General features: G+C 42.8%; 1 protein-coding gene across 1 annotated transcript in view; it reads left to right on the top strand.

Moving 5' to 3' along the window:
- LOC115482380 overlaps positions 1-8,519 on the top strand; it is a 133,677-nt gene extending 125,158 nt beyond the window's left edge. Inside the window, exons 26-27 of the mRNA XM_030222127.1 lie at positions 5,449-5,506; positions 8,373-8,519. Coding sequence (XP_030077987.1) covers positions 5,449-5,506; positions 8,373-8,519 — 205 coding nt within the window. The remainder of the gene's footprint in view (positions 1-5,448; positions 5,507-8,372) is intronic.
- Positions 8,520-12,783: the final 4,264 nt, after the last annotated feature.

The following is a 12,783-nucleotide window of genomic DNA, read 5'->3' as shown; positions in this document are numbered from 1 at the left end:
CTGTGTGTGATTTCATTTGTGATTTCGGTTATGTCTTGTTTGAATGGGATGTATATCGTGACATCATCTGCATAGATGTACAGGTTGAGTCCTTGGTTGGCTAGCGATAAGGGCAGCTGCAAAATAAAAATAAGAAAAGCCTAACATGAAAGAAACATAACTCTCATTTGCCTCCAATTCATCAGACACCTTTCGTATTGCCTGACTTTTAACCCCTTCTCTTCTCTGCCACCTTTTACCAGTGCAAAGTACAAAACTACAAATCCCAGAATCCTTGATGGCAGGAGTTGGGAATGTAGGGCTGATTGAAAGAGCCCTTGGAGGATCAGAATTAATTGTGAGGCTTTGGGAAGATTATCAGAAAAAGAGCTTGTAAAAGAAACATGTTACTCTATGTCCCATATTCAGCTTGGGTATAATTCTTAATCGGCTTTTGTTTCCCTAATATATACATTGAATGTAACTGTGATTTAATTTCTCTACCTGCTATTTTTCCTTACTATTTCCTCATGTGTTCATTTTTGTCACCCTCTGCCACATTCCCTTTCCCTCCTCAAACACTCTGAAAATTGTGCAAACAGCAATAAAGCCATTTTCTGCAAAACTGACTGCAAAGCTCAATTAGCACTTCATTAATATGCAAATTTGGTCCAGTACAAATTCCTCCATGCATGAGGCTTAAATATGCAAGACTGACTTGCTGTGCTATCATCCCAGCTGCTTTTATTTACTTTGAAATCAAGAAATCTGGTTAATAGCATTGTTGACAGGAACATTGAAATATGTTGGAAGAGCAGCATTAGATTTCTATTTTATCCACAGACAAGCAAATACCATATAACTGAATTGGAAGAAATTATATTTGATTCCCAATTTGGTGATAAAATAGAAAGCACACCAGTCTGCTTGCTTAGAATAAGAAGCTATCCTGAGACTTAATTTAACGTTTTCCCCCAAGATCACTGTCTTCCTGAAAGCTTGTTTATTGAGAGGTAGCTGTCTCCAGAAACAGTAAGAATTATGCGTTGTCAGTAAAGATAATATTAGAAAGTTGTATCAGTTGTTTGTTCCATCTGGAGGGAATATATAAGCTTGGGAATTAGAAAGCAGGAGCCTTGGAAATGGCTTACATCATCATTGCCTTCTGTTAATTATGTAAAAAGCCTTTACAAGACTAAATACAGGCTTACTTTGCCATTAGCCTCCTGGGTCTTTGGCAACACCATGAAAACTCTGAACCACATAGGAAGCACAGCTATCATTTATATACATACAACTGTATTTAAAGACCAATAATTAAAAACTGCCAGCAATAGCTGTCTAATAAAATGATTGTGAAAGCCAATTCATAAAACAGTGTAATTTGTTTATTTAGGTCAAGTAAAAGGAACAAATATTTATTTTTCAGAAGAGTTTGTCTGAATTTAATGAGCTGGTTCACTTCATCATAAGCAATACAAGATCTCCATCCTCCGGGGGTGGGGGGTTCTGGAAGCCTAGGATCTACTACTAATTTGGTTTCCGCCAGGTACTTGTGACCTGGATTGGCCACCGCTAGAAGCAGGATACTGGGCTACACTGACAATTGGTCTGACCCAGTATGGCTATTCTTATGTAATATAAAGAAGAGATTACTTTCAATAAAGCACATTCATATATAGATATGAATTGAGAGAATGAGGTTTTTTTTTTTTTTTAAATCAGACCAATGACAATTTGGATGAAATAGATATCAGCTATCAGTCTACAGAACTGATTGTAAATCCCTCTGATGGTCCTTTTAAAAAATATATTTTTGAAATGATGAAGTGAATTAAGATAATATCATTTAGGGGTTTGTTAATTTGATGTGAGATTGTATCTCATTGCAGTGAAACAACAGAGGCTCTGTTGTGGTCCAGTGGAATAAAAAAGAGCAGATCCCAGAGTATGTTTCTCATATACACAATTTCTTTATTGGTTCAAGCACCCAACGTGGTCCTCGTTTCACCCACAACTAGGCTTCTTCAGGTGTAAACTAAAAACATAACATTTATTAATAAAAACACTCCCAAAATATAAATATAAATCATGTTCAAATCAACTAATTATAAAGCAAAGAAATTACAATATATACATCAAAATAAAATTATATGGGAACCCTCTGATATGGTGTGCACGAATAATATTCAACAACAAAATTGTATCCACTGTAGTGGCTCATTCATAGGATAATCCATATATCATCCAACAGTAACAAATGTATTACAATATAGTTTCTTTTATGTAGTGAGCTGATATAATATTGGTGAATAGCATATTAACATATTTAAGTCTAATTCCTCTTATTCAGAGAGCTGATGCAATACTAGTGAAATGCATACTATATGCAGTACACTGAGTGAATCAATATTGAACAGCAGCACAAAACAGAACTGTAAAAGTCAAATACATACCAATTAAGGGGTTGGTCTAAACTTAGCAGCCCTCCTACAGAACAACAGGATGTGACCTCTTGCAGTAGTCTCACTTTACTGCCACTAGGGGGCTGACCTAGCAGTAGTAACATGAGAATATCACTAGAGGTCATTGCTGTCATTTTTATACAGAAGCTAACAGGGGCAGGAGCAAGTAGAGTTCGCTTCTGCCCCGCTTATCCACTGGATCACCAAGAAAGTTAAGGTAGGGCCAGGGGGGGCCTACTGGGACGGGGGGGGGGGAGGGGTCAGGACATCTTGGGAGAAGCCATCATTTATTTGGTTAAAAGGCCAGCGGGGGGGGGGGGGGGGGTCTGGATATGTTCAGAGGCAGGAGGGTGGATCGGTTTGAGGCATGGCCTGGCATTGAATATCCAGTTCTAGTTTACCTGGTGATGGTCAGTGCTTTTAAAAACTCTGTCTACTGCAGGCTGAATATTGACCAATTAATATTTAAAAGTATGATGTCCAGTTTTGATTTTTTTTTATAGAATTGTAGGGTAATCATGATTGTAGAATCAATTGAGTGAGATATAAGACTGAATACTGTGATGTTCCTTTCTCCAGAAGAAGGTGCAGTTGTGATGATTCCTCCGTTTAGACAGGGGGCACTGCAGATCAGGAACTCAACTCCTTTCCAGGTAGTTAGCAGGAAAATTCTTACCCAAATTGCAAAGGACTGAAATACAAAACAAATTACGCAGCCGGCTTCTCCTACATAAGCACACAACTATGGAATGGGCTCCCAAAAGCTGTGAAAACAATCCACGGCCACTTGAACTTCAGGAAATCACTAAAAACCTACCTCTTCAAAAAGGCCTACCCCAACGACCCCACGTAACCCTCTTCACCTACCAACACAGCATGACTATGATCAAACAGGACATCACGCAATCTTCATCCATTCTGACCCTCCACTTATATCTCATACGATCACTATACAACTTTGTAGTTGTTATCCACCAACTGGGCAAACGCCTTTGACGGTACTATGTAAGCCACACTGAGCCTGCAAATAGGTGGGAAAATGTGGGGTACAAATGCAACAAATAAATAAATAAAACAAATTTCTGAGGAGGCCACCTTTACTTGGGACCATCAGGCCTTAGTCAGAGCCTCACGACTTGGAACATTCACAGAAGCCTCCCAAAAGCTTCACTTCCAATAAAGATCTCAGAAACAGCTAGTAACTATAGCTGCTCATACCTTCAGTCTTAGGGATAAGGGTCCTCCTTACACTCAGGGTGGCTGCTCCTCAGCTATCAGCCATCCTGTTCCCAATCCCCTCCTTTTGAGGTTTCTCTTGGTAACAGGTTGCAGTTTCTGTACACTTGTGGTGCACCCTCCTGGCACTGGGGAAACACATTATAATTCTTCCCACTTCAAGTTCAAACTCATTGCCAGAGAAATTGCCAGCCAGTTTCCTTCTTCGGCATCCCATCGATTTCTCTGGCAATGAGTTTGAACTTGAACTGGGGAAACACAGTTAAAAAAGGAGTAGAGGATGAACCAAATGATGATCAGCCATGGGGATGAAGTCTCCGAATCTTTATTAAAGGCACCAGTGTAATGGAACCAGACATGAGCTGTGTTTCGGTGGGCAAGGCCACTTGCCTCAGGGGTCGCAAGTTTAACTCCAAGCCCAATATCGTGCTAAAAAAGTGTATCTGTGGTGCATGACACAGTAAAATCCTTACCATGGGCTCAATGACCGGGGTGTCTATAGAGCAAAACACTGTGAGCACCGTTGCAAAACAGCAAAAAGTGTTCAGTGTTTTGCTCTATAGACACCCCGGTCATTGAGCCTACAGTAAGGGGCTTGAAGTTGTCTGTGCCCACCAAAAAAACGGCCCATGTTGGGTCCCATTACATTGGTGCTTTTAATAAAGATTTATCATTTGTTTCTACTCCTTTTTTTAACTGTGTTTACACACATAGAGGCTCTGCTCCTGCTCTTCTGTTTTTGCCTTTGTACTTTTCTGGGGAACACAACACTGTACTAGCAGGCTTCACCAAAATATGCAAATTAGCCACTTCCCTTAGCAAATTACACTTCCCTTAGCCTTCCTTAATCACACATGCAGGGAATTCTTCTTTCAGCAAACAGTTCATCAAAACACTTTTCCATTGAGCCCACTTTATGGGGGATATGGGTCTCAGTTTAGAACAGCCATCTCTCTCTCTCTGCTATACTTCCTTCTCATTCTTTATGGACTTTCTCCTTGGGGTCTGGTCTCCAGGGTTTTCAGCCCACCTTGGTTCATTTCCTGGGACTCTGCTCAGGATTCTTCCTTCTTACTGCCTGGAGTTCCCCTTCCCTTCTGACCTCCTGTTAGAGAAATTCCTTCTTAAAGGGCGGCCTATTACCAACTCCACCCTTCTTGTGGCTCCTCATCCTACAGGTTCTAAAAAAGTCCAGAACCTTCCCCAGTGGGCTTATCTCTTACAAGGAAATACTTCCTTCCCTCGACCAAGGCCCTTCCCTTCTCCATTTAGCCAGGGTAACCTATGTCTCTCCCCCCTGTCAGACGGATATGAGTTCTCTCTGAGGTAGGCTTCCTCTAGTGGCCTCCACAGGATAACAAATCCTCTCCAATATTAGAGTGCCCTCTAATGACCATGCCCCAATGAAGCAGGTCACTTCAACTCCTGAGCGCCCTCTAGTAGCCGCTTCCCAACTAAGCAAGTCACTTCAACTCCTAACCACCCCCTAGTGGCTTCTTTCATGCAACTACATCGAGCTTCTCTGGGAAAATTCCCCCTGGTGGTCAGGTCATGTCAGGGCAGGTCCTATAACTATTCCCCTATAGTTATCACAATACCAATCTAGAGCACCCAATACTTTTGCACTAATTCTGTGTTAAACAAGGTCTGTATTACTGAAACAGTCACAGGTGAGATACTTCACATTTTTGCCATGAATGCATTATAATATAAATTTCATAATTTATCTAGTCTCACTACTTTCATTTTTTTTCATGTTTAATTACAGGCAGTACGTGAAGAGTGGGATCCATAGTGCACCATTGTTTCAGGGTGTACCCAGTGCAGTGAGTATGCAAGAAAAAGACATTAATATTGCTCTATAATATACCGGCAGTCATTTTTAGATGGACTATTCACATCTGAGACTTGCATAAAATACACTTAAATGTTTATCTTGCATAAATGTCTGTTTCCATTTTACAAAACTGGAATATGCATGACAAAAATCACAGTGCATACAAATGGCAAAAGGTGCATGGTCTGGACGTACTTTGTTGTTTTTTTTTTTTTTGGGGGGGGGGAATAAGGGCACACCTAGAAAATACATATTTATTCCTTATTTCAGAAGAGGAATAAACCTCAATGTCCTAAGAGATCAACATCAATATTTATACCTGCTACCAAGTACATTTAGGTTTTGGCAAACTGCTCTAATTGAGCAGCACTCTAGAGGGATAAAGGAAGGTTGTCCCTTAATTCCCTAGTGGTTTTTGTCCCCTGAAAAAGCCAAACTGGCAAGGTATACCAGTCTCTGTGACAGTGGCAGGAAAATACGCATTTATATTTCTAAGCTGTCAAAGATAAATATGTATTTTCTGGCACATACATGTTTATGTGTTGGGTTTTAACCTGTTGAAATTTTCAGTGTTTATTTTTCTAAAGTGGATGTTTCTGCTGCATGTACCCGCGTCTATGTTCTCACCATCCTACGCTCCCTTCCCCTTTCTTTCTTTCCTCTCCATTCTGTCTGCCCTTTTTCTTTTCCTTTTATCCTCTCACTTGCCTTCACTCTCCAACCAAAGGCTCATGACCCCCAACACCGAGACTCAGCCACTCATCCACTCACCCCCAGCCTCAAACACTTATCCACGCCTCTCCAGCTCATTCCCTCTCTCTCTCTCTGTCTCTCACAGCCCCAGGCACATTTTCACATTCTGGTCTTTTCAAGGCTTATTCCCGCTGTTTTCCCTTTTATGTTCTGGAGGGATAAGAGAAAAAGAGGAGAGAGAGGAAGGTCATGATTTGGGATGGGGAGACTTAGCCAGGTTCAGTAACGTCCAACTTTCACGCACCTCCATTACGGTTGACGTGGCTATGAGGAAGGCCAAGAAATGTTGGGAGTTTTCTACTCCTTCTCCTGATAAAGATCCATGACTTTTATACCACTTTGACAATAAAGTATTTCAGGGGATCATCATGCTTTCTGCCTGCACAGTGGCTCAACAGCTTTATATAGTCCAGTGCATGCATATAGTCTTTCAAAAAGTTCAAGCCTTTTTGCCCAGCCTTTCACAGTGGGCTCAGATTCAAAGAGTGCCATATTAGCAGAAAGAGATGAGATGAGTGTGGCCTCCATTTGATACAGATGCTGTATGTCTTTGTAATCTCATCCAGAGTTTCTGCTTCCATCACTGTCATGGAAATATCTGGGAGAGTTTCCCCCGGGGGATTACCAGAGAATAAATATGTCGCAGAGGGAGGGTCTAAGTGAGTGACAGTCTGTTGAGGGGTGCATCCAGCAGGTTCCTGTATGTTTAATGCTCTGTACTCTAGGGTGTAGAGTAGACGTAATGCTATGCTGTTATGATTATGGAAAAATTGATAGTTGATTGACAGTTGGTTGTGACTGCGGGATGGGAATGGCAAGAGATAAAACCACCCACTGAGCTGAGCATGAGGTCTTTGGTAGCCCAAACCCCTGCCAGAACCCCTGAAGCTAAGGGGGTTGTCATAAGAAACAGGGGCTGCTGCAAACAAAAGTTAGCTGTCTTGAAGTGTGAAGACTCTGGGGAGAGGAAAAGGAACCTGGAGATGGGTGAGGGAAAGTACCTCTGGAAAAGGACTGACAACGGAGATCCGGTCCTCAGTTCAGTCTGGTTGCTGAGGAAAAGCCCAGCAGGATGTCTGTTTGGAATGTGAAGGCAAACCATAGCCTTGAGTTTTTCTGCAGGGTGGGATGGGACAGAGCCTGCAAGGTGTGGGACCATAATTAGTGGTGGAGAAGACTGAAGACTGAGAAGTATCACGTTGCTACATCAGATATTTTTTCTTTTGTGATTGTTGATGAGAACTGTTCATTTTGACTTTTTTTAAAATTTTGCCCTGTTAGTGAAGTCCAATGTTTTATAAAAGAAACCTTTGGGGTATGAGTGGAGTTTGTTGCTGGACTAACTGGGGAGAGGAAAGGTGGTGGCGAAACCCACCTAACCTACAGGAAATTAGCCTGGCCCTGGTCTGCACCCAGCTTATCAGACCCAATATCTTTTGTAAATCCTGGTCTGGGTGCCAATCCTAAAGAGTTTAACCAGTATTCCAGGGTTACACAGATGGCGTATGATATCTTTGTATTCTCATCCAGAATTTCTGGTTCCATCACTGCCACCATGTGCCCAGCTTGGCAGCATGCATCTGGATTACTTGAAGACATTCATTCCAAATTGGCAGACACTTGTTTTACAGAAGATTTATTATTTTTCAATAAAGCAAAACAGACAGTGAACATTTAAAAAAATCACCACTCCACTCTGACATTTTTCTGCCATCCTACCCACATCTGGATCATCCTCAAAGTATAGCACTTTAAATCAGTACCACAAATGTTTTTAATACCATAAAAGATTTGTATCCGTATCAACAACCGGAGCAGACCCAGTACTCTGTCTTTCTCAAGCCACATCAACAGGAAAGTGCTCAAACAAAGCTGCAGCCTTCTTTTTGATTATGATCATTTATAGCAACCACAATATACATTCTTTCGGGGGGCGGGAGCACTCACTTCTTCTTTCCATCCTAGGAGAAGATCACTACAGTATAATCAAAGTAGTACTGACTCAGATTTGTCACTGACCTCCAGATCAGTCCTTACACTGGACTCATCTACCCCACACCCATACTAAACTCTTGAAATAAGAAATATTTCCTCTCCTTCAGTCCAGTGCCATTCAGTCAGTCCCACAACAGGAACGACATCAGTGCTTCTACTCCAAGTATTTCCTCATTCCAGAGAAGACTGGAGACTTATGCTGCATCTTGGATTTCAGAAACCTGAACTTACTTCTTCACAGGGAGGAATTTTAAATACATTATTTTTCCTTTCATTCTACCATTCTTTTTTTTTTTTTTTTTTTTATAAGATTTTAATTTTTACATCAAGTATACATCTTGAATAGAAAAGATGGTTATAATAGTTCCTTTTCCAGTTATACAAGAAAAACAATACAGGCAAATACAATAAACTAAATTATCATCTTTAGTCCACAATAGAAAGGGAGCCCCTACTAACTTAAGGAAATAATGAAAAAAAAATCAGAAAAGCAATTTCTAATTAAGAATAAAGTGGCTGGTGAGAGCAATCGGGAATTTAAATCAATCATGGAGTTGAAGTTGTTACAGTTATTGGAAATGGAGATGAAGAATCTCTCAGTTTAGCCTCTATAAAAGTATTTAGTTGCTTTGCCTCAAAAAATACATACTTTACTGAATTCAATTTTATTACACACTTGCATGGGAAATTCAGCCAAAAAAGTGCTCCTAATTGTAATACCTTCGGCCTTAATTTAAGGAATTCCTGTCTTTTTCTCTGGGTCGCCCTAGAGATATCTGGATACATTCTAATTTGGCAACCTAAGAAATCCTGACTTTTATTAAGAAAATATTGCTTAAGTATCCAGTCTCTATCTGGCTGAAGTATGAAAAATACTTTAAGAGTAGCAGTTGTTAAACCCACATTCTCTCCTTCTATTATTTGAGTCAAGTCCAAGTTCAAGTCTAATGTCTTTGGCGGAGGAACCATCCTATCCTCCTGTAACAGTTCTTTTTTCCGATTAGGTTCTATATAGTAAATCTTGGATATCGGAGGGTGGGATTTTTCTGGAATCTTTAAGTTCTCAGTTAAGTACTGTTTAAAGGTTATCAGTGGTGAAATAGCCAGCTGCTTATGGAAATTTATCAACCTCAGAGTATTTGATCGTTGGTGATTTTCTAAAATTTCAATCCTGTGTTGTAGAAAAATATTTTCCTTGATCAAATTCATCTGAATCTGTTGACAGTTTTGAACAGCAGCTGAGTTGTTTTCCATCCTTTTACCCAGAGAAGTTACTTTTGTCTCTAATTCAGATATACTTCCAATATCTAAATTACATTTCTGGGTAAATTGAGCAAACTTCTGCACAAATGAGGCTTCCAGTCCCACAAGTGCCTCCCATATATTTTCTAGTGTAATATTTTGAGGCTTACAAGGAAAAAACGACTTACTTGGGGTTCCCAAGTCAGGAAAAGAGGGTAAATCCGAGTTTCCTCCTGTGTCTCCATGATCTTCCCCAGTAATCTCTTCTCCTCCGCTCGCACCCGCTTCCATCGATGCGGGGTTAGTCGGCGTCTCTGACACCACTTCGGCGCCCGCACCAGGAGACCCCGTCGGAGTTTTCTCACCCAGAGTATTCTGGGCCGTAGTTGACGCCATCGCCGGCATCGGAGGAGGAATCCTCACTTCGGGACTGAGCGTTGTTTCCGCCTCAAGCCGAGGGAGCGAGGGACCTCCCTCCGCTCCTCTCGGCAGCGAGGATAATCCCGTGGTCGTTCCCGATAGAAGGAAGCGGTCAAGCGTTGCAGTTCTAGGAAGTACAGGAATCGCGGGTCCAATTCACTGTTTACCTCTCCTTTTAGGCATAATTTGAGTAAGTAAATAGCTTCTCAAGGTATTAAGTGACTGCAACGGTCAGAGCGACTTCCTATGCTGCTCATTCAGCCGCCATCTTGCTCCTCCTACCATTCTTAAAGAAAGGGAACTGGCTTTGTACCTTAGATCTCAAGGATCTGTATACACATATACCAATCCATCCTCATTACACAGTGGAGGAGTAGCCTAGTGGTTAGTGCAGTGGACTTTGATCCTGGGGAACTGGGTTCAATTCCCACTGCAGCTCCTTCTGATTCTGGACAAGTCACTTAACCCTCCATTGCCCTAGGTACAAATAAGTGCCTGTCTATGTACTATGTAAACCACTTTGAAAGTAGTTGCAAAACTACAAAAAAAACAAAGGCAGCATATCAAGTCCCATTTCCCCCTTCCCTTCAGATGAACTACCTTCAGAACAAGGTCCTTCTGTCTGTTGTCAGCTCTCAGAGTATTCACAAAAAAAATGCCTGTAGTGGTAGCCATCCTACTCTCAAGAACAAGGCAGTATATCTTCTCCAGAGTCCAGGCTTCATCATCAACTTTCAGGAAGCTACTTTATGCTCTACAAACACCATTTTTTTGTGTGTGCCATTCCTGACACAATTCAAACTTTCCACCAGAGGACAGATTACAACAAAGCTTCCCAAACTATGGGTCAGGACGTCACTAAACCTGTGCATGGGGTTACAGCTTGAGCTGGCTTTCCATAGGTGCATCATTATTCTGTTCCTCAGGGGGATCACACAATGCAAATTGTGCTGGCAGTCATGGCCAGGGCTTGCTTACACATGTTAAGCCACATAACTGCAATCCTCCATGTAATACCTAATGTATTTATTTATTTATTTATTTATTTATTGTATTTGTATCCCACATTTTCCCACCTATTTGCAGGCTCAATGTGGCTTACAGAGTCCTGTTATGACATTAAGTCAGCGAAAAAATAAGGAAGTTAGGTGGGTGAGTATAGAGGTAGACTTTCTTAACTGGTTGGACTGGCGAAGTAATTTAGTAAGGCTATGGGTTTTCTTTGTAGGCCTTGTTGAAGAGGTATGTATTCAGAGATTTATGAAAGTTGGTTATTTTGTCAATTGTTTTCAAGTCAGTAGGTAATGCATTCCACAGCTGCATGCTCATGTAGGAGAAGGTGGTGGCATGTAACAGTTTGTACAATTGAAAATGGGACAACCTCAGTGAGACCTCAGGTTACAATTAAATCAGCAATCTCAACCTCTATTATTCTTCATCCTTCAGTTCAGCTTCAAACTATGCTACAGTGGTAGACATCCAGACAGTGGTGTGCTGGTAAATGTTTAACAACAGGCTCTCTCCCCGGTCCACCTCTGCGCTCCCCCCCCCCCCCCCCCGTCCACCTCTGCGCCCCTCCCCGTCCACCTCTGCGCCCCTCGTCCACCTCTACACCCCCCCCCCCCAAATTGCAGAGCAGGTTATAGCCAGGGAGAGAGCCTGGGGGGGGCAATCTAATTCATGTTTAATGTGGGATAAAATGCCATAAATAAGTAAATAAAAATAAACTTTTAATGTTGAGCACCTGATTCTCAAAGTGGACATATTCCAAACACTATAATGAAAATAAAATGATCTTTTCTACCTTTGTTGTCTGGTGACTTTGTTTTTCTGATCATGTCGGCCCAGTATCCGATTCTGCTGCTATCTGTCCTCTTAACTCCATTTCCAGGGCTTCCTTTCCATTTATTTCTTTTCTTTCCTCCTTTCTTCTTCATTTCTGGTCCTTCGCAGACTTGACTGTCCAGTGGATCCAGCTTCAGCCTATTTTCTCCATCCATGTGCAGTTATTCTCCTCTCTTCCTTTTCCCTCTTCTCATCTCATTCCTCACTCTTCCCTCCCTTCCATCCATGTCCAGCATTTCTTCTCTCTCCCTTCCCTCTCCTCCATCCATGTCCAGCAACCCTCCTCTCCCCCCTGCCCTGCCCTCCATGCACCCATGTCCAGCAGCAACCCTCCTCTCCCCTGCTCTCCATGTACCCATGTCCAGCAACCCTCCTCTCTCCTCCATCCTCCCATGTCCAGCAACCCTCCTCTCCCCCTGCCGTCCATCCACCCATGTCCAGCAACCCTCCTCTCCCCCCTCCCCTCCATCCACCCATGTCCAGCGACCCTTCTCTCCCCCCTGCCCTGCATCCACCCATGTACAGTAACCCTCCTCTCCCCCTGCCCTGCATCCACCCATGTCCAGCAACCCTCCTCTCCTCTCCCCTGCCCTCCATCCACCCATGCCCAGCAACCCTCCTCTCCCCTGCCCTCCATCCACCATGTCCAGCAACCCTCCTCTCCTCCCTGCCCTCCATGCTCCATCCACCCATGTCCAGCGACCCTCCTCTCCCCCCTCCACTGCATCCACCCATGTCCAGCAACCCTCCTCTCCCCTCCATCCACCCATGTCCAGTAACCCTCGTCTCCCCCTGCCATCCCCTCCATGATCCACCCATGTCCAGCAACCCTCATCTCCCCCCTGCCCTCCTCCCCTCCATCTGCCTTCTTCCAGCCACACCCCCCCCCCCCCCCCGCTGCCCCGGTCGTCCGTCATCCGTCTTCCCTGTGCTTCCCGACAGACCTGGTTTCCTTCCTGCGCCGCTGCTTGCCTTTAAAAATGTTATTTTCCTTCGAGGCGCGCCGGCGTT

Source organism: Microcaecilia unicolor, chromosome 13 (genome assembly GCF_901765095.1).
Source record: "Microcaecilia unicolor chromosome 13, aMicUni1.1, whole genome shotgun sequence".
NCBI lineage: Eukaryota > Metazoa > Chordata > Amphibia > Gymnophiona > Siphonopidae > Microcaecilia > Microcaecilia unicolor.
Note: the sequence above shows the minus strand (reverse complement) of the source record. Positions and strands in the feature narration are given on the sequence as shown.